This window comes from Cydia amplana, chromosome 16 (genome assembly GCF_948474715.1).
Source record: "Cydia amplana chromosome 16, ilCydAmpl1.1, whole genome shotgun sequence".
NCBI lineage: Eukaryota > Metazoa > Arthropoda > Insecta > Lepidoptera > Tortricidae > Cydia > Cydia amplana.
In genome coordinates this window covers 14,024,228-14,050,584 of record NC_086084.1, presented here as the reverse complement: position 1 = coordinate 14,050,584, position 26,357 = coordinate 14,024,228, and the positions used below count along the sequence as shown (strand labels likewise).

The window sequence follows — 26,357 nt, the reverse complement described above, 5'->3', positions numbered from 1 at the left end:
CCCTCACGGACGCACGCGTAGACTACATCTATTAGGATCCTACCATCTATGGTTTGATCACATTGTACTTTTTTCAGGAAAACGTGCCAACTATAGTGTCTATACTAAACAAGCTTAAGGCGAGCAAGGGAGTGCCGACATCGTTTCTCATCATGCTCTACACTAGCTTGGCTGAAACACAGGTACAGTCAACACCAAATACACACATTTTAAATTATTCTCCGCAAAACTAATTTTTACCGACTAGATATAGCTGGTCAAGCAGATCTTGTTAGTAGTAAAAGGCGGCAAATTTAAAAAATGTAGGCGCGAAGGGATATCGTCCCATAGAAAATTTGAATTTCGCGCCTTTTTTACTGACAAGACTTGCTTGACCAGCTATATGTATGCGAGCGACATAGGTAACATTTTTTTTTAATTAAACGAAAATCCCTCAGTGTAACTCGGGACTCCACTGCCGTGAATGGAGTGTTCTCACGGCAGATGTAGCCGGGTGAATCAACTTTTTCTTGTCACTCGTTGCCATAGTTACGTTCTCCTGGGTCGCTCTTTAAAACCTGATTTTTTAGGCATTTAAATTCACTAAACACGCTTTTTTGTGATACTTATAAACCCTTTCCATTGAGGGTCGTCTTCCAAGCGTGTCAGAAGAAGGTGTCTTCTAACAAACTATGCTACTATTGTCTCTTGGCTGACCGGACAGAATAACAACAAGAAATAGTTGATCCACACAGCTATGCGCCTCCCCAAGGTAAACGAAAAAGAACGGAACTTTGGATTTTTACTTGACGCACTTTTTCGCGTAGCTTTAGTATAATTAATTCGTAGTTTTAATTTTTTTGTGTAGTATTTTACCGTAGACGCATTTCCCCGCGATCGACGTTTGTTTGGGACAATCTACTCAATCTTCATACTGTTGCGTTGAATCACGTCGCCAATACAATACACGATCGAGGTGAAATGCGACTAAAATAATAAACGATTGAGTCATAACGCGAAAGTTAAATGCACGATCGAGGTGAAATGCGACTAAAACTTATAGCCACTAGAAAAAAAAACTATTGAGACACAATTCGATTGCGATTCGGTGAATTACTACAACACTTTTATGCTTCTGGGGTACAGGTCTAACAAATCAGCTCAGTTGGTAAGAGCGATCGGACCGGTCTTCCGAAAGGTTGCAAGTTCGAAACTTGTCCGAAGCGATGACTTTTTTTCATTTTTCCTTCAATACATAAATTTTGCGTCGCAGTTTTTTGAAGCTTCTCATCTATTTCAGTCGCGTTGTTTCCCGTACCTAAAGGAACTGCTAGTGGAAACCACCAGCAGACCAGACGATCTAAAGTGGGAGGTGGAGCTAGCGAGGGCTATAGCGGTCAAGCGGATATGTGAGATCAGGTAAGATATACCTTATGTCTTTTCAAATAAGGTTTACAATTCAGTTTATTTATTTAGTCGTATGGCATTAATAAAATTCATAGTCGCTTAATATATTCATACCTAATACAATTCAATAACAGTGGTTCGTCTAATCTTGTCAGGGTCGCCATGAGAGTAGAAAAAAATGCGAATTTATAGGGTGGGGGTGCATCCTGAAATATGTAGGTACCTATTTTTTTATATATTATTTAAGGAGTCCCTATATCAATTTTCAAACCTCTAGCATCAAAATTTGCGGAAGTCTCATAGAACTTCCATACCCTAGTTTATGGGGTAGGTAGGGGGTAAAAATTCCATGTTTTAGGATTTTGTTGTTGTTTGTGTACTAATTCTCAACGGCATCAAAACATCTACTTTTTAAATCCAGTTCCAGGGATTTTTATTTATAAAATTTATTCAAGCATTTTATATCCATACTAATATTATAAATGCGAAAGTGTGTCTGTCTGTTTGTCTGTCTGCCTGTTACCTCTTTCACGCTTAACCCACTGAACCGATTTAGTTGAAATTTGGCACAGAGATAGTATTAGTCCCGGAGAAGGCTAGTTTTTATGTCGGAAATCGGAATTGAAAGAGTTCCTAATAATTGATGTAAGCAATCCGCAAATTGAATGCAATCTATTAGCATTATCCAGGCGCTGTACTTACTTAGCTGCTGTCACTGATTCCACGCACACGGAGTCGCGGGCAAAAGCTAGTGATTTTATATTTATGTCCAGGGCATCATCCCACGGCCTAGAGTTGGTCTCCGTGATCTCATCGACCCTGAACCGCTGTACGGACAAAAGCAGCGCGTTGGCAGCAGCGGCAGCGTTGGCAGCGTTGGCAGCTCTGTGGCGAGGGGCGGCGGTGGCGCCACCTAGCGCGTGGCAGGCGCTCAAACATAAACTGAGACCGGATACAAGGACACAGGTTCAGATCGCGTGAGTATATAGCCAATATCTCACACTATAAAGCAGCGCGTTGGCAGCAGCGGCAGCGTTGGCAGCGTTGGCAGCTCTGTGGCGAGGGGCGGCGGTGGCGCCACCTAGCGCGTGGCAGGCGCTCAAACATAAACTGAGACCGGATACAAGGACACAGGTTCAGATCGCGTGAGTATATAGCCAATATCTCACACTATAAAGCAGCGCGTTGGCAGCAGCGGCAGCGTTGGCAGCGTTGGCAGCTCTGTGGCGAGGGGCGGCGGTGGCGCCACCTAGCGCGTGGCAGGCGCTCAAACATAAACTGAGACCGGATACAAGGACACAGGTTCAGATCGCGTGAGTATATAGCCAATATCTCACACTATAAAGCAGCGCGTTGGCAGCAGCGGCAGCGTTGGCAGCGTTGGCAGCTCTGTGGCGAGGGGCGGCGGTGGCGCCACCTAGCGCGTGGCAGGCGCTCAAACATAAACTGAGACCGGATACAAGGACACAGGTTCAGATCGCGTGAGTATATAGCCAATATCTCACACTATAAAGCAGCGCGTTGGCAGCAGCGGCAGCGTTGGCAGCGTTGGCAGCTCTGTGGCGAGGGGCGGCGGTGGCGCCACCTAGCGCGTGGCAGGCGCTCAAACATAAACTGAGACCGGATACAAGGACACAGGTTCAGATCGCGTGAGTATATAGCCAATATCTCACACTATAAAGCAGCGAGTTGGCAGCAGCGGCAGCGTTGGCAGCGTTGGCAGCTCTGTGGCGAGGGGCGGCGGTGGCGCCACCTAGCGCGTGGCAGGCGCTCAAACATAAACTGAGACCGGATACAAGGACACAGGTTCAGATCGCGTGAGTATATAGCCAATATCTCACACTATAAAGCAGCGAGTTGGCAGCAGCGGCAGCGTTGGCAGCGTTGGCAGCTCTGTGGCGAGGGGCGGCGGTGGCGCCACCTAGCGCGTGGCAGGCGCTCAAACATAAACTGAGACCGGATACAAGGACACAGGTTCAGATCGCGTGAGTATATAGCCAATATCTCACACTATAAAGCAGCGCGTTGGCAGCAGCGGCAGCGTTGGCAGCGTTGGCAGCTCTGTGGCGAGGGGCGGCGGTGGCGCCACCTAGCGCGTGGCAGGCGCTCAAACATAAACTGAGACCGGATACAAGGACACAGGTTCAGATCGCGTGAGTATATAGCCAATATCTCACACTATAAAGCAGCGCGTTGGCAGCAGCGGCAGCGTTGGCAGCGTTGGCAGCTCTGTGGCGAGGGGCGGCGGTGGCGCCACCTAGCGCGTGGCAGGCGCTCAAACATAAACTGAGACCGGATACAAGGACACAGGTTCAGATCGCGTGAGTATATAGCCAATATCTCACACTATAAAGCAGCGCGTTGGCAGCAGCGGCAGCGTTGGCAGCGTTGGCAGCTCTGTGGCGAGGGGCGGCGGTGGCGCCACCTAGCGCGTGGCAGGCGCTCAAACATAAACTGAGACCGGATACAAGGACACAGGTTCAGATCGCGTGAGTATATAGCCAATATCTCACACTATAAAGCAGCGCGTTGGCAGCAGCGGCAGCGTTGGCAGCGTTGGCAGCTCTGTGGCGAGGGGCGGCGGTGGCGCCACCTAGCGCGTGGCAGGCGCTCAAACATAAACTGAGACCGGATACAAGGACACAGGTTCAGATCGCGTGAGTATATAGCCAATATCTCACACTATAAAGCAGCGAGTTGGCAGCAGCGGCAGCGTTGGCAGCGTTGGCAGCTCTGTGGCGAGGGGCGGCGGTGGCGCCACCTAGCGCGTGGCAGGCGCTCAAACATAAACTGAGACCGGATACAAGGACACAGGTTCAGATCGCGTGAGTATATAGCCAATATCTCACACTATAAAGCAGCGCGTTGGCAGCAGCGGCAGCGTTGGCAGCGTTGGCAGCTCTGTGGCGAGGGGCGGCGGTGGCGCCACCTAGCGCGTGGCAGGCGCTCAAACATAAACTGAGACCGGATACAAGGACACAGGTTCAGATCGCGTGAGTATATAGCCAATATCTCACACTATAAAGCAGCGCGTTGGCAGCAGCGGCAGCGTTGGCAGCGTTGGCAGCTCTGTGGCGAGGGGCGGCGGTGGCGCCACCTAGCGCGTGGCAGGCGCTCAAACATAAACTGAGACCGGATACAAGGACACAGGTTCAGATCGCGTGAGTATATAGCCAATATCTCACACTATAAAGCAGCGCGTTGGCAGCAGCGGCAGCGTTGGCAGCGTTGGCAGCTCTGTGGCGAGGGGCGGCGGTGGCGCCACCTAGCGCGTGGCAGGCGCTCAAACATAAACTGAGACCGGATACAAGGACACAGGTTCAGATCGCGTGAGTTTATAGCCAGACAGAGGTATTTACAGTTACTAAACTGCTCAGTTAAGATGAGGCCTAGAGGCCGAAAGCTGCATACGATGATGAAGAATAAAAAAAAAATTTTGAAACGTCACAGCGGTAAATGGGGGGAGCGGTAAATCTAAAAAATACTTTGTTTAATATTTATTAAGATAAGTAAATATTATTTATAGGTTTTACCAAGTTTTACATATGTGTCGCTTAACTTCAAATTCGTATAAATCTATTCGACCCTCTCAGCAAATATCTACCCCAGTGGTTCCTAACCTGGGGGTAATTACCCCCGTGGGGGTAAAACTGGTATTTTACGGGGGTAATAAGCTAACCTAATATATCAATACAACAAACGTACACGTTTTTTTTTTTTTTTAACATTGGGAGGAGGGGTAAAATCAGGTTCCCTAGTTAGTCATAGGGGTGACCGGACTGAAAAGGTTAGGAACCACTGATCTACCCTATCACCTTTTCTTAATACCAAAATCGTGAGCGTTAGGATGGCGGGTGGAATCGCATGGTCTGACAGATGGATTTACCCGAGTTTGCAGTTAAGCGACTCATATACATTGTAACCAATTCATAGTTACAGAATTGAGCAATTTCACTAGGTAATCTAAAATATCTCACCTCAACCTCAGAATAAGCAATTTTAGCATGTAAGTACCTTAGAGTATATTTTATAACTATATTTGCATGTATTTATATGTGAAAAGCAAATAAATGATCTGATTCTGATTCTGATTCTGATTCTGATCTAAATACCCAATATCAAATTGAACGTGTCTTTTTTGGTTTAATTACTGCCATACTTAAGGGCTCATTTAGACGGTGCGAGAACTCGCATGCGAGTTTCATTACATTGCGTCATTTGATCGGTCGGCTGAATTGATGTAACCTCAATGCTCCGCAATTTAACTAAAATCGTATACGAGTTCGCGCGCCGTCTAAATGAGCCCTTAGTCTGTCATATTATTACACTTTTTTTTGTCAATATGATTTCAGTCTATGCGAACTCTTATCCGAAATCCCCGGCCTCCGAGTATCCACTCCGGAATACGACACCCTCATATCCGAGGCGGCGCGCGAACTATGGAGACTGGTCGCTGAAAGTCACCAACCTACTGTTATAGGTGCCGCCTGTCTGGCCCTATCAAACTATAAGCTTGAGGATTACAAGCTTAAAGACATACCTGAGGTATGTATGACGTCTTTATACAATATAACGACATTGTAATATCTGGGGCGGCGCGCGAACTATGGAGACTGGTCGCTGAAAGTCACCAACCTACTGTTATAGGTGCCGCCTGTCTGGCCCTATCAAACTATAAGCTTGAGGATTACAAGCTTAAATAAGTAGTTTGTTTCTTGTATACTAACATAGTTTTAAGTATTTTTAATGTTACTAACTTATTAAATTATATTTTAGTTAATTTTAATTTTGTTGTGTATGTTTTATGGAATTTTATTCTGAAATAAATTATTTGAATTAAAGACATACCTGAGGTATGTATGACGTCTTTATACAATATAACGACATTGTAATATCTGGGGCGGCGCGCGAACTATGGAGACTGGTCGCTGAAAGTCACTAGCCTACTGTTATAGGTGCCGCCTGTCTGGCCCTGTCAAACTATAAGCTTGAGGATTACAAGCTTAAAGACATACCTGAGGTATGTATGACGTCTTTATACAATATAACGACATTGTAATATCTGGGGCGGCGCGCGAACTATGGAGACTGGTCGCTGAAAGTCACCAACCTACTGTTATAGGTGCCGCCTGTCTGGCCCTATCAAACTATAAGCTTGAGGATTACAAGCTTAAAGACATACCTGAGGTATGTATGACGTCTTTATACAATATAACGACATTGTAATATCTGGGGCGGCGCGCGAACTATGGAGACTGGTCGCTGAAAGTCACCAACCTACTGTTATAGGTGCCGCCTGTCTGGCCCTATCAAACTATAAGCTTGAGGATTACAAGCTTAAAGACATACCTGAGGTATGTATGACGTCTTTATACAATATAACGACATTGTAATATCTGGGGCGGCGCGCGAACTATGGACACTGGTCGCTGAAAGTCACCAACCTACTGTTATAGGTGCCGCCTGTCTGGCCCTATCAAACTATAAGCTTGAGGATTACAAGCTTAAAGACATACCTGAGGTATGTATGACGTCTTTATACAATATAACGACATTGTAATATCTGGGGCGGCGCGCGAACTATGGAGACTGGTCGCTGAAAGTCACCAACCTACTGTTATAGGTGCCGCCTGTCTGGCCCTATCAAACTATAAGCTTGAGGATTACAAGCTTAAAGACATACCTGAGGTATGTATGACGTCTTTATACAATATAACGACATTGTATTATCTGGGGCGGCGCGCGAACTATAAAGACTGGTCGCTGAAAGTCACCAACCTACTGTTATAGGTGCCGCCTGTCTGGCCCTGTCAAACTATAAGCTTGAGGATTACAAGCTTAAAGACATACCTGAGGTATGTATGACGTCTTTATACAATATAACGACATTGTAATATCTGGGGCGGCGCGCGAACTATGGAGACTGGTCGCTGAAAGTCACCAACCTACTGTTATAGGTGCCGCCTGTCTGGCCCTGTCAAACTATAAGCTTGAGGATTACAAGCTTAAAGACATACCTGAGGTATGTATGACGTCTTTATACAATATAACGACATTGTAATATCTGGGGCGGCGCGCGAACTATGGAGACTGGTCGCTGAAAGTCACTAGCCTACTGTTGTAGGTGCCGCCTGTCTGGCCCTATCAAACTATAAGCTTGAGGATTACAAGCTTAAAGACACACCTGAGGTATGTATGACGTCTTTATATAATATAACGACATTGTAATATCTGGGGCGGCGCGCGAACTATGGAGACTGGTCGCTGAAAGTCACCAACCTACTGTTATAGGTGCCGCCTGTCTGGCCCTGTCAAACTATAAGCTTGAGGATTACACGCTTAAAGACATACCTGAGGTATGTATGCCGTCTTTATACAACATTACGACACCCTTATATAATCTTACCCGCGCGACGCCGCCAACCTAGTGTTATAAGTGCTGCCTGTTTGGCCCTATACAATACAAGCTGAGGATTATCTGTCAGCTCCCACGGCTCATATATGAGCCAGAACGCTTATGGTGACGTCATATTGTGGGATTCGACAGGTTAAAGGCATAACTAAGGTACATTACAAATTTACAATATAACAACATATTTATAACGCGAACTATGGCGATTGTAGCTGAAAGCCCTGGCCATGTGTGTCTATAGTACAAAGTTACAAACCCACTGTTGTAAGTGCTGCCTGTTTGGTATTTTAGTGACGTTTATTTTCACTCTGGATGTATATACATATTGCTCGCAGATATACAGACGGACGGTGAAACTGCCAGCCTCTTACTGCAAGACCCCTGCTGATGCGGCCAGGAGTCCTGAAGACGTCCTGGACTACATACCTTGTAAGCACATACAACAACAACAACAGTAATGTTGTTGTTGTAAGTCAACAGTGGAACCGTAGAAAAAGGGTGACCATTCGTTTCGCCTGTTGATTATTTACAAACTAGTTTTATCAAGTACTATGTACTTTTTTGCGAAAAGCGACTGGTACGAGGGCTGTTTGATAAGTACCCGTTTATGAAAAAAATAATCAGTTGTTTTTGTTTATATGCATTTATTTTTCTTCATAGTCTCCTTTTAACTCTATACACTTGTTCCACCTATATTGAAGCTTCAATAAACCATCCAAAAAGTATGATTTCGGAAAGTCATTAAAATAGGCCTCTGTGGCGGCAATGACTTCGTCATTTGATCCTAATCGCTTACCACCGAGCCATTTTTTCAGGTTGGGAAACAAAAATAAATCGCATGGGGTCAAATCTGGAGAATACGGCGGGTGAGGCAATAGGGCGTAGCGTAATTGTGTTAATTTAGCCATCACAACTCTAGACGAATGAGCTGGTGCGTTGTCGTGATGAAACAGTACTTTTTTATTTTTTAAATGGGGTCGTTTGTCCTTCAACACAGCGTCAAATTCATCCAATAAATTGACATAGTACTGCCCTGTTATCGTTTTCCCCTTTTCTAAGAACTCAATATGTATAATACCCTGCGAATCCCAAAAAACGATCGCCATGACCTTTCCAGCCGATGGAACGATTTTTGCTATCTTTCGCGCAGGTTCACCCGGTAAAATCCACTGCTTCGACTGCCCTTTTATTTCCGGGGGGTAGTGGTGACCCACGTTTCGTCCACGGTCACGAAACGACGCAGAAACTCCTTCGGGTTACGTTTGAACACGGCCAAACACTGCTCCGAAGTAGTCAGTCGGTTCCGTTTTTGCTCCTCCGTGAGTAAACGCGGCACCCACCTCGCCGATACTGTCTTCATACCCAATTTTTCTTCTAATATGTTTTGTACCCGCTCGATTGGAACATTTACAGCATCAACGATTTCTCGAAGTTCAATTCGGCGGTCGGCTAAAACGATATTTTCAATTTTCTTAACCATATCGTCTGTAGTCACCTCAATTGGGCGGCCTGGGCGATCCTCATCAAAGACGGTTGTTCTCCCCCGCTTAAACTCGTTAAACCAGTATCTGACGGTTGTCATAGAAGGAGCACATTCATGGTAAACCGCTTGCATTCTTACTTTTATTTCATCACATGTTTTTCCTTCCAAAAACAAGAATCTAATTACAGACCGATACTGCTCTTTCTCCATTTTCACAATTTTAAGTTCACGCTTTCACTGAATCGCTGTCAAATGAGAAAAAAACAAAAGAATGCTGTTTTTTTTTAAATTTTCCCACCTCTGAAAAATGGCTTAAAACGATTGTATACATATTTTCGGCCCGTGATATTAATACATTTGGAAAACGGGTACTTATCAAACAGCCCTCGTAAATATCAAATGATGTTTCGTACATAAGCTCCGAAAAACTCATTGGTACGAGCCGGGGTTTGAACCCGCGACCTCCGGATTGAAAGTCGCACGCTGTTACCGCTAGACCAGCGCTTTTTCAAAGGTATGTAGGTACTCATCTAACGAGTATGGAATAGGCTACATGACTAATTTTCATTTATGGTATCAATCGATCGGGTTTGTTTGTAGGATCAAATGTCTATATGGGACCCATTGCATTAAAGTAACACAAAAGTCAGAAATTGTAGTCAAAGGCCGACAGTCGCACTTCACTCACGAAATGCCCTATACAAAACGACAAGGGAACGTGACGTCAAGGTCTATGGGAGCCCATCTTGTAGTATGGACAAAACAAGAAAATTGCGTTTTTGTCTGTGAAATATTGCGTTTATATATATAGTTGCTATACAATATTTTTTTGGATACAATTTAAGGAATCGAATGGTACCCTTACTTTTATCGTTTTTGGAAGTTAAAAAAAAACTTAAATTTTGAAAATTTCAGGATAAATTGCTCGTTTGCTATCTATTTTACTAGATTTTGTTATAAAATTCAACATGTGTCATCATGCCTATTGGACATTCCATAGCGTAAGTATGGTACAACCAATTTAGCTAGGACCCTAAATGGTGTAACAATACCGTGTGGTGATTGTACATGTGTGTAATTTGTAGGTGAGGTCTGGCCAGAGGTGTTCAAGTATACGAACCAAGGGGCGCTACCGAGCGTCGTACAGTTGGCTACCAAGTTGATCGAGCGGGAAGTGCGCGGGTATCGGAGCGGCGTTTACCAAGTAAGTTTGGATTCAATTACATTGAAATCACTATTTTTACAAGCCTCTTTTACAATTAGTACAATTACATTTATACAATTTCATGATATCAAATTTTTTACGAAATTCATATTTTATTTCAGTATATTTTAGTGTAGAATTGTAAATACATATGAATATATTGGTACACTTTGTTGAAGTGTTTGTACTACGCCTAACACACACTTGCATAGCTTAGTATATAATGGCTTGTACTTGTTATTTAAGACAGAATAAACCTGTATTCAGTATGAACGAGTTCTCCTTTACGTCACATGGCGACCCTGCCAGGATAGTGTGCCCTGCCCTATAGTGTGTGGGTATATAAGGCGTAGTACACACACTACACTGTTTTTATATCTCACCAAAGAGTTATTGATAGTATAAAGATCGGTTTTCCTAGGATAGCGGTGCTGTCATATAGCGGCCGTCTCCATACTAAATAATACGGCTAAATATGGATGTCGTAGTATTTGTATGGAGACGGTTGCTATATGACGGCACCGCTTTCGGAGGAAACCAAAGCTTAAGGGGTGTAACGTGAAACGTCTAAGAAAAATAGGTGCCCTTTAGTGCCATTTTCATGTGGTTTTCACCTATCAATAGAGTGATTCTTGAGGAAGGTTTAGGTGTATAATTAGTTAAGGAGTTGTGTAACCCGTGCGTAGCCGGGGCGGGTCGCTAGTCATTAAAATAACGAATCGATAACCTAACCAAAGAGAATAGATAGTATAGAGGGTTACTGTCATAGTAATTTTTGTAGTAAGTTACTGTCGTCTATTGACACGATTAAAACTAGAAATGGAAATGTATAAAACTATCAAAAAAATATTCATATATCTTATACGGAGTTATATACACCGTGTTTTTTTTTATTTCCGTTAATTTCAAGGGTGCATTCCTGAGCTTAAATCAAGTAACTTTCTCAAAGACACCGATATTCTAATTAACTCCATTTCGGAGATAATCAATAATTTATTTTTTTCCTATAAGGCCTCTACAAGCGTGTACACTTGCCTTAGGGCCGGTTTACATATTGATTAGTGTTTAGAATGAGTTCATACATTTGCTAATAAACTTAATAAGTACAATCTCGGTCAATCGATATTCGAAATGACATTGATATGTCACAGATTTCAATTGTTTGGTTGAGTTAAATGTAATGCCCGTATTACAACAACGCTATATGCTACATTTAATTACTTTTTAAACTTTTTTTTTTGTAAAAAAGCAAAAAAAAAATATTTTTTTGAAAATTAACTATGCCATTTAGTTATCTTAAACGTACTTAACCATACCCCGAAGTTAACGGAATTCAATAAAAACACGGTGTATAGGTATATTTGGCCTAACTAATATAAGATAAACTTTTATTAATTTGACATTGATTGTTGTAAGGTCGCAAACCGCGCCGAGCCGACCACCGCCGAGTACCTGCCGCCGCACAGCGTCGTCCGTGGGCTACTCGACTGCTTCCGGAAACAGGTACACATCGTATATTTCAATCGTCATTCTAATATGTTCATTCATTCATTCATTCTTTTAAAATTATGGCTTTAGAGTCTGGCTAATGAAAGTTGAGACTGAGATTTATTTAAAACTTTTTATATGGCAACTTTTTTTCCTATCAAATAAGCTGTCAGTTTCAAGCTGTCATATAATTTCATAGTAATTTTATTGCCAGGTGCGGTTTTTATTGAAATTCCCGCGTTATCTCAGTCTCAACTTTCATTAGCCAGACTCTAGTCCAGTGGGACCATTTCGCCAGTGTCAAGGTATTAAGAGGTATCGTTGTTCGATGTACATTGCTGCTTTTTTTTCGTTTCCTAGGGATACCATATTCTAGTTTGCTTTACATTGCTACTGACATATCCAGCTTGACAGACTATAAAAGTAAAGTAAATTCTTTATTTGCATTAAATGTGGTTAACAGTAGGTCTTATTGTAATTATAAGTATCACACATTTAGCCGTATATAGCATGCAAAAATATGTACAAATACATCTTAATTAAATTTATTTACATTTCATGCAATCTTTTAATCAGTCAACAACAGTGATAACAAATAAAATGATAAAATAATAATAATAAAATGAAAATGTCATTAGCTAGTGTGGAAGTCAAAATATACATTAATATTGTAAAAAATATTATCTAGTACCTAGCCAGTTATACAATGTCCGTTTGAATCTTTTTATGTCAGAAATTTCCTTAATATTTAATGGTAAATGATTAAAGACTTTAATTGACATGTGACAGTTATTTTTAAATAATGCACTTTTACATATTGGTCCTATTAATTTTGTAGGATCTCTGGATTTACTTATATTATTTATTTATTCCCACAGGCAACGAATCCTTCATACGACTTCCCTGAACCAGTTCTGCTGGCCATCCTCTCAGTACTGTCATCGGAGTATCCACGTCCTCTGCCTCCGTTGGAACTGTCCTGGTTAGTAATCCCGCTGTTTCCCATAAAGTTTTAAGTCATAATCAGTGATCGGGGATTTCTATGCCACTTGGGGTGAATGACCTTAATCATTATGCTAGTATGGATATGCCGCGGGATTCCGGGATTCGTGTGCGATATAGGAGAGTGTTTTGGCATGTTACTGTTAATCAATTAATCATGCATTGCATATATTATTAATATTAATAATTGAAAATTTGAAATTGAAAACTTAATAATTTTTTGAATAATATTTTTTCTTTAAATCATAACCAACACTGTTTTTTTACAGTCCTTTATTTTATAAACGAATTACCAACACCTAAATAGCGTTTACTTTTCGAACAGTTTTGTTCCTATCGCGGGCCAAGTGGCGTATCCATATTACCATTTCGACTTGATATCCCGCGGTGTGGCATAGAAATCCCCGATCACTGGGCTCATAATGTATTGTTTGTCATATTATCATTAGTCATAAAACGGAAACCGTTAACATCTCAGGATTTTCGTTAGGTTGTCCTATAGATAGGTTAGGTTAGGTTTGTTTTATTGCAATCCTGAAAAGGTACGCGTTTCTGAACCAAATGAATTATAACTAACGAAAATTCGGGCAAACAATACATTATGGCTTAAAACTATTTGAGAAACAATATAGATAGACCCTAGTATAATACCAGGTGTGGCTCACTCCGCGATTTACCTACCTACCTTCAAGTACATGCGGCCCACACCAATTTTGGTGTCTAGCCGTAGTGGTTGCCGCGCACCGCTACGGAATGGACGCCTCGCGCTTGCGTCACCTAGCGGTCATATCTGTCGTAATAGATGCGTCTTGGTGAAGAGTGAATCTTCTGTACCTTGTAATATTATTTATTCTGCGGTAATAGCAAAGAGAATTGAGTAGGTATATAGTTCGTTTTTTTAGCATTAGAAAAAAGGTAAACAATCTTGATGTGTCTCTTAATTGAAAAACATGTTTTAAAAATAAGTCACGGCAAATATGTAACAATTATGAATCTAATACGATCATTTATATTCTTCTTTCATAAGTATAAGTTACTGATTTTTAAAAAGCGTTTTTCATTTAAAAAACATGTCAAGATCGCTTCCCGTCTTTCTAAGAATGCTAAAATAAAACGAACTATAGCTATAGAAGCTTATTGTTGTAGTATATTTTGCAGTCACTGTAAATTTACTGCCATCTTTCGACACAGGATTAAAACTTTTAGAACGACATATGACTTTGACCCATGTTCTTTCACTGATATGTGTTAAAATTGTTAAATATCAAACGGTGTCAATCTGATTTTTATCGATTCCCCATACAAACTTCCCCTCCTAAAGGGATGATTTATGGAATAAAAACTATCCCATATCCTTCCCCGGGACTCAAACCATCTCTACACCAAATTTCACCTAAATCGGTTCAGCAGTTTAAGCTTGAAGAGGCGACAGACAGACACACTTTCGCATAATTTTAGTAGGGATAGTAACATTTATAGTGCGTCAAGCAAATCTTGTCAGTAGCAATGTACTGCAAATTAAAGTAGGGTAACACCATGTAACACTCAAAGAGCAGAATTGCGCTAAGAAAAGCAGCAATGTACATCGAACCAAAACGTGTTTATTTTTCCGCCCTTCATACGTCAGTTCGAGTGAATTATCATAACCTCAAATTTTAGTAATGTTTACCGTCAACGAGCATGATTGAACATTGTAGGCACCTTAGCTTTGCTTGAGGTCATGCATAATCTTGGTATTTAATGGTGACAGCAGAAATTTCTCTTGAAATAGAAACGATTCAGAATGTAAACAATAAGATGATGGCTGTCATTCACGATCCACATTCCACAGATAACACCAGATGACACGCGATTTTGGAATTATTCGAACACAGTGTTGCTAACCCGCGATTTTTCAAATTTGCCGCCTTTTACTACTGACAAGATTTGGTTGATCCAGTATAACTGGATACAGTTTTTATGGTGTGTAGGTTGCACGGCGCCTCCGCCAGAGGTCGCGCGTGGCGGGGCGGGGCGCTGCGGCTGGCCGCGCGGGGCGTGGCCGCGTCGGGGAGGAGAGTCGTCCACGTGTACCTTAAACAGGTTGAAGAGGGACAGATAGAGGTAAGGTATATGGGGACTATTCCGTAAAAGGGGTAATTCCAATAAAATATTGAGGACCAATTTGTGACTTTCAAGTTTGATTCCAATGTTTGAGACATTAGGTACTCTGAACTTGTTCAATGATCTACCCTAATCCTCCTTAATTCTTTATTCTTTATTCAGGTAAACACTAAGTATAAGTTTACAGCTATAGCCAAGACACTTATACTGTTAATACATATGTAGTCAGTATGATAAAATTAGTGCACTTGTATTACACATATTATCCACTTTTCGAACTATCTCTAGAATTAAACATACATATTATGCATTACTAAGTTACATAGAGATGACTTAAGGCTTCGTGCCTTTGCTAATAATAAACTCATATCAGTTTATTATTTATTTTTTCTACTCCCGTACTTTTTATTTGTCATATAAATGGTCGTGCACACACCTTTAAAACCCTACCTTATAGTTGTCAAGACAAGTCTTTAGTCTTCCCCAAAAACGCATTTGTGCATACACGCAGTACCTGTTTGGCACTTTTTGATACTTCGTGTAATGGCCACTTAAAAAATATTGTATAAAATACATTGTTGCTAACCTTATTTTAAATGTCATCTCTGACAAATAAGTGAACCATAGACATGTTTTTTTAATTTTATTCATTTTTCTAGGTAGATATCGTAGGTAGAAGTTCACTAGATGACATGAAAAATATATGTTATACAATTTTATTTCAAAGTAAGTGCTTGGTCGTAGAAAAAGTATTGAATGCGTTGTTTAACTGAGTCAAAAAAAAATACTCGTGGCGTCTCTATTAACAATTTTCGGCTTCGCCTCAAATTGTTACTCACGCCACTCGCCTTTTTAGACCCCTCTTAAACAACGGTTCATATGACAAATAAAGATCTAAAAATAGGTGTCCAACTAATCTCCAGTGATCGGGGATTTCTATGCCACACCGCGGGATATCAAGTCGAAATGGTAATATGGATACGCCCCTTGGCCCGCGATAGGAACAAAACTGTTCGAAAAGTAAACGCTATTTCGGTGTTGGTAATTCGTTTATAAAATAAAGGACTGTAAAAAAACAGTGTTGGTTATGATTTAAAGAAAAAATATTATTCAAAAAATTATTAAGTTTTCAATTTTTCAATTTCAAATTTTCAATTATTAATATTAATAATATATGCAATGCATGATTAATTGATTAACAGTAACATGCCAAAACATTCTCCTATATCGCACACGAATCCGGGAATCCCGCGGCTAGTTCAGGAAACAGAGGCTCAATCCAAAATGAAACTGATACAAACCTAATACTTATAAGTTTTTTTTTTTTTTTGTTTTGTTTCCTTTTTTTTGTAATTGTATAAGGCTGTAATACTTACTGTATTACGTTTCAAGTAAATAAATAAAGATTATTAAAAAAAAAAAAAAAAAAAAAAAAAAAAAAAAAAAAATATCCATACTAGCATAATGATTGAGGTCATTCACCCCAAGTGGCATAGAAATCCCCGATCACTGCTAATCTCACGTTTTTTCAGGAATCCGAAGTCTTAGAACTATTCGAACTCCTCCCAATCCTATGCCGCAACACCCCCCCCAACACCATCCGTTCCCCCCTCGAGAGGTGCCTCCACGAAGCCTACCAGGACACTTTACACAAAAAGAACTCTAAACATACGCCCACAGAGTCGCTTTTCGCCAAGCAGATGGAGTGGATTAAGGCCTGTTTGGAGTGCGATAAAATACATGACGCCAATAGGACTCTGCTGTCGCAGTTTGTGGAGAATTATTATAGTATTATTGAAGATGATAATGTGGTAAGTGGAAGTCAAGTTTTTTTTAAAGATAAGTTGCGAGGAATTCTAGGGTAAAAATAAGTTGATAGATAATTTTTAATTAATAGTTTGGCCACAAACGTTCGGTAAAACCGACGTCTTTTCTGTGGACATAACAAAAATTTACGATTGAAGGTGTTCGCGGTAGGCCCTAAAAAGTCCCTCTCTCGGACGCTTCGGGCCTTCGGCCCCGCGGAACTCGGCTTTAGGCCTTGCAATAGCTGTCTACACCACGTTTCACGTAAACCATTGCAGCTATGTCCGTGATACAGCCTACTTTTTTGAAGTGAAAACTTCTTTAGCAGCGCTGTGCACTTTTTGTGATGGGAAAAAAAATGTTAAACTCGCGACAGGTCACGTGACCGACAGATTGAAAATTCGTAAGACTGTTACGATGTCATTGAGTTTTCACTTCTGCCGGCACTCACGGAGTGCAACCCGTTGTTTTTGAAGTGAAAACTTCTTTAGCGGCGCTGGGCACTTTTTGTGGGGAAAAAATGATAAACTCGAGACAGCGTAAGGCGATCACGTGACCGTTTTTTTTCATTTCGTAGGCATGGCCGTCATTCGCCGGGGCGTGTTGTGCGCTCTCCAGCAAATATCTAGAGCGCATGACCTCTCCCTCTAGCTGGTGGGAGGTGAGTGCGAGCGCGCTGCGCCGCGCGGCGAACGTTCGCGGCCGGCTCGCCGAGCAGGGCGCGAATTCGCTCGTGTGGCTTAACGAGGTCATTGACGCGCAGGCGGGGCAGATCACGTGAGTTTATACTTAGAATTGGCTACTTTCCTATTAGTTAGTCGAATCGGATTCTTTTTTGGAACTGTCAAAACGATTACCTAATATGGAATTTATATGAAAACGTGTGCAGTGACGTCACGGTCAACTCACCTACTTTTTATATTTCAATCCAATTTATTAAATAGTAGTCTATGTTTTTCTAATAATTATCTGGTGCTTTATTTCGTGCACGGTGTGAAATAATTTATTTTAAGTAGAGGAAAGTACCCAATTGTGTGCCGTTTTCATTCCAGAAAAATATGCCCAAACCTGGTTTCTGAACAATAAGTCAATCTACATATCATTACTATTCTATATCTAGGTATACAAGTATATTGCTATAGGTACCCTTACAGGGTTCATGTGGAACTGTACTAAGTAGTTTTTAAAAATTGTATACTAATATGAGTGCAATAAACAATCTGATTCTGTATAACGGGGAGTGCTCCAAGGAATTGTCCGAATTAATCCCTGCCGCTATTTTACGCAATGGCCGCAACAATATTTCCATCCACATAGTTGGCAGTCTTCAACTTACAGCTACACTTCCGGACCAATACGATCTTCAAACCTTCAAAAAAAGAGCGTACTCCCATATAAAAGCAACGCACTTACAATCCGTCTGGATCCATGCGCGACGGATCGCTTACCATCAGGCGGTTCGTCTGCTTGCTTGAATAATATAATAAATATAATAAAATATATTTATTTTCACCTCACAAAGGATACATTCAGCAATATTAACTATTAAATAGAGTAAAAGACAACTTAGATTTATATCCTTTATGAGAGACTGGAGTCTGAACTAGGCGTGAACCTGTATTACATTATTTACATTAGATTGTATTACGGAATTTGAATGAACTTGCAGTGAACAAGAGTATTCGCTGCGCTGCATGTCCGGGGCGCTGCGGGCGGCGCGCCCGGACGCGGAGGCGCGCGAGTGGCTCCTGCAGCTCATGGCGCGCACGCAGGTCACACAGTGAGTTACGTAAATACTTTGAACACATTCACTCCCGTGAACCCACCTGGTGGACGCTCGTAAACTTTGCTCAGATGCCGGACAACCCGCTGGGCGGGTTATTTTATACGCAGCTATAGACGACCGGTTTCTGGGGTTGTGCGCCGTTTTTTGTCTGGGTTGAATGTGTTAAAACATTCGGTGCCGAAAACCCGACTATCGGGTATTTTATGATTTCGTTCCCAGGCCGGACGACCCGATAGTACTACAGTACTATGTAGCTTTATATGAAGAAATTGTTGTGGCCTGGCGCGGATGTCTTGTTTGGCTGGGCAGCAACAAATGTGTCAAAACGATATGTAACGTAAGATACGTTTTTTCCGGACGCTTTGGGCCTTGGGCCCTACACGAAGCTCGGTCTTCGGCCTTCGTATTTAGATACTTTTACTGTTTTTCATGTTTGAGTACCAAGTTTCCGCTGCTGGGTATTAGGCCTCGTGCGCGCATTTTACGGATGCTTGGGGCTCTCTGCCTTCTCATTTAGACACTTATAATTTGGTCTGTGTTTGAGCACTGAGGCCTCGCGTGGAAGCGCGCCTCTCCTGGATGCTTCGGGCCTTAGGCCCTGCGTAGAGATTGGCCTTCGGCCTTCGCAATTGAGATACTTGGGAAAGTTGCCGTGGATCTGTCGGACGCTCCGGGCCTTCGGCCCTACGCGGAGCTTGGCCTTTGGCCTTCGCATTTAGACACTTGTACTATTGTTCTATGTTTGAACACTAACCTCCTGCGGCCTCGCGTATAGGTGCGCCTTTTCCGGATGCTTCGGGCCTTCGCCCCTAGCACCGTCGGCCTTTGACCTTCATAATGGCGTCCACGACACGTTTCACATATACCATCGCGGCTGTGTCCCTACGAGTATCTTCATTTTTTCCTTTTTTTATATCAGATCCGAAGACCCATCCTCAAAACTGTATCTCTGCGACGTATTCGCCTTGAGTGTAGCAGCCTTCAGCGGTTACGCGGCGTGTGTGAGCGGGACAGGCGACGCCTCGAGCCGCGCGAGCAGGACGGAGCTAATGCCTCCTGCCGTGGCCGCGTTGTGCGCGCGGCCCGCTTGGAGGGACCATGTTAAACAGGTACGGACCCAATGTTCCGAATTTGGAACATTGATGAGTTCTATACTTGTTGCCTTGGTTGCGTTATGTTTAGAAGTAACATGTTACATAGGAATGTCGAAACGACCGAATGTTCCAAATTTGGAACATGCAATTTTTTTAAATATACTTATAGGTATCTATATCCTATCCTTGTAATCTAAATGAATATTTGATGTATGTAGAATGTAGATAGTTCATTTTTTTTTTAATGTTGGTATTGTTTTACGTTTATTTGTGTTAGTTACTTTATAAGTACGCCCGAAACAGGGAAGCTAATGGACTTTTGTGATGTTTATAAGACCTTTGTACCAACTCAGTTTTGACAATAAATACATATTATCTTATCTAAATATGTACATACTTTGTTGCAGATGCTAGAATGGCTGTGTCACACCCGGGACTCGAGCCCAGACCCCGGCCTGGCGCAGGCGAGCCAGCGGGCGCTCCTAGCTCTACGACACACGCCAGAGTTCCACCGCATATGGACCAGACTGTAAGTGCCCAATGTTCCATATTTGGTACAAATTTAACTGAACGTTGTAAAAGCAGTGAGTGAAATATGTGTCTTTTATTGTTCCAGAGAGAGCTACTTCGGCCGACATGTAGGCAGTGACGATTGAACATATAATACTGTATTCGTTTCAAATACTGTTAATGCTTCGTTTTTATATAAAATGTTAAGTACCTACTGTCCAACTAAAAAAAGATGCCTTTAACCTTTTGGACGACAATGACCGATATATACGCACCGCAGGTCCAACGCCACAGACGTATTAATCGGTCATAGACCACAGAGCAACATAAACCTAGGTGCATATGCATAAAGTTCAATTTCAGTTTTGTCACTTCGGTGACGTGGCGTCTGAGAGACAGCTTTTGTGTTTGACGCGGCGTCGAAAAGGTTAAACAATTGTAATATAATATGTACTGTTGTAAATAAAACTATTGGATCTTGATAAATATTTGATATTTATTGCATAACGAGTAGATAAAACAATTCATATAATTATAGCACGAGTAAACAAATACGCTCGGAAAAAATACACTTTGAAATTAAATTTACATCCACTTTGGCAGTCACTATTCATTCGATGCTCTCTCTCTTTCACTCTTCCATCAATAACAACAATAGAACAGAGAGAAATCAGCGTTCCGTTCGCTACGGCGCAAACGATTTGCATTTTAAGCCAAAAGATGTGGTTTAACTCGCATATTTTTATTCACGCGCGACATTTCTCGGATAGCCTAAGCCATAGAGAAAAAATACATAGAGTGCTCACTCCATACATCAGTTTTAGTACCAAAAAGACTATTAGCATCTAGCATCGAGTAGCGGAACTATCAGTATTGCTACTTGACAATAGATGTAGCACCGACCGGAACGTTGACTACTGACGGAGTACTCATAGTTCCGCTACTCGATGCTAGATGTAGACACTGAAATTAATACTCTGAACTGATGTATGGAGTGAGCACTCTTGTCTTACTATATTTCTCTATGCCTAAGCCTAGGTCTCCATTTTCAAGAACATGTCACGCGGATTACTTACAATTTCGTGAGTTAAAGCTTAGTTAGTATGACTCACGACGGTTTAAATTCGATGACTGGCATCTTGGCTAGGCACCCAGGTCTATTCCTGAGAAATCTACCAGAGTAAAGTAAAAAAGTAAGCATAGTTCGCCCTAGTTTATATGGTCTCTACAAAATGTACTATCAAAGAAAACCCTATTTTTCCAGCAATGTCGAACTTTCCGAAAGCTTTTCCAAATGAATGTCCTCCCCGTCAGCATCCATGAATTTACTGTAAATCCTAGGACAATATTCCTTCGCCAGTTTAGCGTAAAGCGAGTGTTTAGACATGGTGGCAGTGTGGTTGCTATAGGGCTCGTTCCATAGGTAGCCTAGGTAGTCTGTGGCGTTGGTAAAGTTGGTGCTGTGGGTTTTGAGGCTGAAGAATTCAGAACGGTAGACTTGGAAACCTGGAATGTAATTAATATGTGTAAAGTGGTGTTTAATAGAAATGGCCAATAATGTAAACAAATGTGACATAGTATCTAAAGACGTTACAGGCCTTACGGGCACCAATGGTGCTAGTTCAGGGGTGTCACTCAAGAATTCGAGCCAATCGTGCAGACTAACGCAACTAGTTGCGACCAATCGCGCAGACTAACGCAACTAGTTGCGGCCAATCGCGCACGTGATGCGAACACATCAACTAATCACGTTTTGGCGTTAAACTGCACGAGTGGCTCGATTTCGTGTTCATAACACCGCTGAACTGGCCCCATGGCCCTTAGATAGAAGTCGTATATTTCATAGATGTTTGACGTTAAAAATACCATTGCACATATCAGTCTGGGCCAAAGAGTAAAGTATTAATAGGTCTGGCCTATTCACTGCCAACTTAGCTTGGTCAGGCGTGGCTCACTCCGCGATTTCGTCGCGTCGCTACAAGTACATGCGGCCCACACCAATGTTGGTGTCTATCCATAATAGTTGCCGCGCACCGCTACGGAACGGACGCCTGTTCGCGCTTGCGCCACCTAGCGGTCATATCTGTCGTAACAGACGCGTTTTGTTAGAGAGTGAATCTTCTGTACCTAGTAGGTACTAATATTTATTCTGTGGCTTGGTCTAACTCCTGTTAAGTACGTTTTTAATACAATAATTACCATTGCACTGTTCCCGCGTCATCTCAGTAATGTCAGTAGTGTTACACAGCAACTGTAGAGATTCCTTCAGCGGTGACTCCATACTCATTCCGAGGTCCTTCGCAATGTGTTGCTTTAGGGTCCTACAGTTTAATTATATTTTAACAAAATGGCCGTTAACCATTGACGTATATATATCTCAGGACTGGCCTTACGAATGGGGACAGTACAGCGGCGTGACACCACTACGGTTGATGAGTTCGCATCACGCGCGCGATTGGTCGCAACTACTTGCGTTATACTGCACGATTGGCTCGAATTCGTGAGTGTCACCGCTAAACTAGTATGTACCATTTTTAGTGCACGTAAGGCCAGTCCTGAGATATATGGCAATGCCGTTAACAACTTTCTACGATGAAAACCCCCAACAGGCACAAATGAGAATAGGTGCATTGATATGAATCATTCCCAATGTGTCCCCCCGCCTCATGTACCATCACGCTCCGCGATTGTAACGCTATTTATGGTCCTAGTTAAATTGGTTGTTCCATACTTATGCCATGGAATGTCCAATTTGTCTAGAACCCTCAATGGCGTAGGTACTCGTAACAATGGAGCGTGATGACAAAGTTGCGGATCAAACAACGCTTCAAAAGTGATGGTTCTATAATTATGTAGAACAATTAAGACTAAAAGATATACTTTTAAACGTGAATTTTAGATTTATAAACAGAAAACGTTTTTAAGCATCTTGTATTGCATCGAATAAGCTCGTCCATCTACTATTGGTCACTTTCTAGTTTCTAGCCTTCAGATATGTACCTACCACCTCATAACGTAGTCAGTCACAATATAATCGTGGTTTCAAATTACGTAAATTAATGCATTGAATTCGTGTTGTTATTAATGTTTGTATTTCATTTATAATTATTGTTTTTAATTTATGACACTTTAAATACCTATCTCAATCCATCTTAATCTGTAGGATAAAAATTTCGTTATGGCCGATTGTGACATTTAGCGCCGTCTATGATATCGATTTGAAGATAATTATAAGGCCTTCGAGATGGGAGGTCATGGTACCTACTATAAAATCAAGCTCACCTGAAATAATGCCTCGAATAATACATTCCCGACAGACCGCGAGCCACAGAAATGATCGCCGAACCAAAGCTATCCCCGTCTGACGATGCCCATGCGTCTCCCAACTTGTCTAAGTTACCCACCACCATCACATCCAGATCCATAACAGTCCCACTGAACTTGTACAACGTCAGGGCCTTAATTAGCTCCCTAGTTTTTATATTATCCCATTTGCCAAGCCAAATTAGACTGAGCAAAGATACATTTTCAAGCGGTGTGTGAAGAGCGTACGTTTTCAAGTTCATTCTGTAGAAGTGTACGTTCGGTATCGTGGCGAGTTCGGCTATAACGCCACTTTTGCAGTCACTTTCTTTCAATGAACTCACGAATATTACATAAACTTGTTTGTCCGGGTGAGCTTTAGCTGCGGATTCGATCGAGCACGCTTCACGATACCTCAAATAGTTTACACAAGTTGTTTTGTGAAAGAAAATCGATTTAGTCGGCTTTGGATTCGCGTCTATCAGGTTAAGATAGTTGCCAGTATTTGGATGGGAACAAGATATGTACTCAGGTATGTAGTCTTTAGGGTAAAACAAGGCGGGTAGAACGGACTTGTTTTGAGAGTACAGAATGTAGAGGCTGGTGACGGTGTAGCTGATGGAAAATAATGCCAGCACTAGGAAGGTCTTCATAAAATATTTGCGTTGTTGCATTTTTACTTGGTTAGCTGAATGTGTAGATGGGGAAATATCGCCGATTCCTATATTGGTTCACAATTACTGATCGAACATCTAAGAATTACGATAACTTCTATCTACATTTAGCTGGACATGACAGAAGTCAGCAGTCACTGTCATGTAAAAAGCTGTCTATGGCAGCTGCAGTTTTTACACAGTAGAGGTTACATATAGGTATTGTATATTTAATTTTGTACTAGCGACCCGCCCCGGATTCACAGGCACCTAAACAGAGTTTAGGTGGCGTCTCAACCGCGACGGCGGGCTGATGGCCTGCCTGGCCTGGTGGTCAGGACCAGGGATGTTGCTAACATCCGCATCCGCATCCGCAACCGCGGAACTTCCGCATTATTTTCAACATCCGCATCTGCATCCGCATAAAATCGATGCGGAGCTTATGCGGATGCGGATGTCAAACAAGTCGGTACAGGAACGTCTTAGCGGCGGCGTAAGTGCTAGGTAATTTCGTCATTACCTATAACGAAATCGTCTAGATCCAGAAAAGTCGGCCAAGTTACTGTTTATTAAATATAACGCACCTATATTCTTGCTCAAATACTAAACGTTTCGTTTTTTTAATAAAAAAATACTAAAAATGTAATATTTGACGTTTTCTAAGTACCTAATCTTGACATCCGCATCCGCATCCGCGGATGTTAGCCTTTAAATATCCGCATCCGCATCCGCGGACGTCAAAAAATCTGCATCCGCAACATCCCTGGTCAGGACCAGGGTTTGCAATCCGATCTGAAATGTATGAAATTATTCGGATCTGAGTCCAGATCCACGGATCTTCCCATACATTTGAGATCCGTCGTGCAAACCCTAGTCAGGACGTTAGCCGCGTAAGCTGAAGACGCGGGTTCGATTCTCGCCTCGGCCATCGGTGGATCGTCACTTTTTCTTTAGTGTATGATATCTATTTCAGTTTACCATATCTTAGACTCAAAATGAAACAGTTATTAAAAATCATTCCGTTTAATTCAAACTAAACACAAAAATACTTAAGCACCAATTGAAATAAAACTAGGGAATAGCGTTGGCAGTGCCAAAGGTTTGCATAGATGGCACCATCATAGCTCGGCCCTTTTTCTATGAGATTTATAGCTTAAAGGGCTGGACTCCAGGGCATTAAAAAAGCAAAAATTTTACACAATTCTAGGGTCAAGCTATGATGGCGCCATCTGCTAAATACTTCAACCGGCCAAGCCCATTAACGACAGAGCTGTCATTATTCTATGACCTCAACAAATAAAATCAATCTAGAGACCTATAATTTCAAAACATAACCTATATTAATCACAGGCTAAATATTTTGTTCTTTCTTTTACCAAAATCGATTAAGAATTTTAACAAAAATATGCAATTTAACAAACAAAATTTCTACTCTTTCTATAGTTCATTGTGCATCTCAAAGGCGCCATCTAGGCTGATCAATAACTTGCATGCAATATTCGATACATTGCTAACTACAAAGTACAACGAATTCAGTCGATCGAACAACTACCGCAATGTTAAGAAAAAATAAGAAAATCGCATGTCAGTTCTAGAACCATTGACGTATATCTCAGGACGAGCCTTACGTGCACTAAAAATGGTACTAGTTCAGCGGTGTCACTCACAAATTCGAGCCAATCGTTCAGTCTAACGCAACTAGTTGCGACCAATCGCATGCGTGATGCGAACTCATCAACCAATCGCGTTGTAGCGGTGTCACACCGCTGTACTAGCCCCATTCTTATTGCCCGTAAGGCCAGTCCTGAGATATATGTCAATGTCTAGAACCGTCTAAAGGGGGCTTAAATTCTGTAAGAAATTGAATCGTTTCAGGTGTTGTACAATTAAAACAATAATTATGACTTATTCACATACCTAATATACCACCAGGTTTTTTCACAAAAACCAACCAGTATGTAACATTACACATTCCCAATCAGTTTTTCACACTAAGGCCTTTGACTAGGACCACTGAGATATTAAATAGGGATGTTGACAATTTTTTGGAACTGGTTTCATTTTGTAGATAGACACGTAATAATTACAGAAAAAAATATTAAAAAAATATATTCATTAATTCTGAAT

General features: G+C 41.8%; 3 protein-coding genes across 3 annotated transcripts in view; 1 reads left to right on the top strand and 2 right to left on the bottom strand.

Annotated features, from left to right (window-relative positions):
* Positions 1-20,482, top strand: part of LOC134655109 (focadhesin) — a 31,045-nt gene extending 10,563 nt beyond the window's left edge. The window contains exons 7-21 of the mRNA XM_063510571.1: positions 78-182; positions 1,280-1,398; positions 2,160-2,363; positions 5,739-5,931; positions 8,134-8,227; positions 10,367-10,485; positions 11,902-11,988; positions 12,852-12,955; positions 14,946-15,078; positions 16,611-16,889; positions 17,462-17,661; positions 18,554-18,664; positions 19,590-19,779; positions 20,172-20,293; positions 20,381-20,482. Coding sequence (XP_063366641.1) covers positions 78-182; positions 1,280-1,398; positions 2,160-2,363; positions 5,739-5,931; positions 8,134-8,227; positions 10,367-10,485; positions 11,902-11,988; positions 12,852-12,955; positions 14,946-15,078; positions 16,611-16,889; positions 17,462-17,661; positions 18,554-18,664; positions 19,590-19,779; positions 20,172-20,293; positions 20,381-20,420 — 2,100 coding nt within the window. The 3' untranslated portion in view covers positions 20,421-20,482. The remainder of the gene's footprint in view (positions 1-77; positions 183-1,279; positions 1,399-2,159; positions 2,364-5,738; positions 5,932-8,133; positions 8,228-10,366; positions 10,486-11,901; positions 11,989-12,851; positions 12,956-14,945; positions 15,079-16,610; positions 16,890-17,461; positions 17,662-18,553; positions 18,665-19,589; positions 19,780-20,171; positions 20,294-20,380) is intronic.
* Positions 1-26,357, bottom strand: part of LOC134655105 (probable protein BRICK1-B) — a 321,261-nt gene that overhangs the window by 12,668 nt on the left and 282,236 nt on the right. The window lies entirely within an intron of this gene.
* LOC134655309 (lactosylceramide 4-alpha-galactosyltransferase-like) lies at positions 21,527-24,251 on the bottom strand. The gene is made up of 3 exons (XM_063510760.1): positions 23,557-24,251; positions 22,474-22,595; positions 21,527-21,780 (listed from the first exon to the last, which is right to left on the bottom strand). Exons 1-3 carry the CDS (start codon positions 24,249-24,251, stop codon positions 21,527-21,529), a joined length of 1,071 nt encoding a protein of 356 aa, XP_063366830.1.

What these genes read in the sequence shown, in the direction of transcription:
- LOC134655309 (XM_063510760.1), bottom strand. Translation starts at nt 24,251, where the DNA reads ATGCAACAACGCAAATATTTTATGAAGACCTTCCTAGTGCTGGCATTA. An exon ending in TATTCGAGGCATTATTTCAG is followed by an intron (nt 22,596 to 23,556) that starts GTGAGCTTGATT and finishes ATTAAACTGTAG; the next exon opens with GACCCTAAAGCAACACATTG. An exon ending in GACGCGGGAACAGTGCAATG is followed by an intron (nt 21,781 to 22,473) that starts GTAATTATTGTA and finishes ATTACATTCCAG; the next exon opens with GTTTCCAAGTCTACCGTTCT.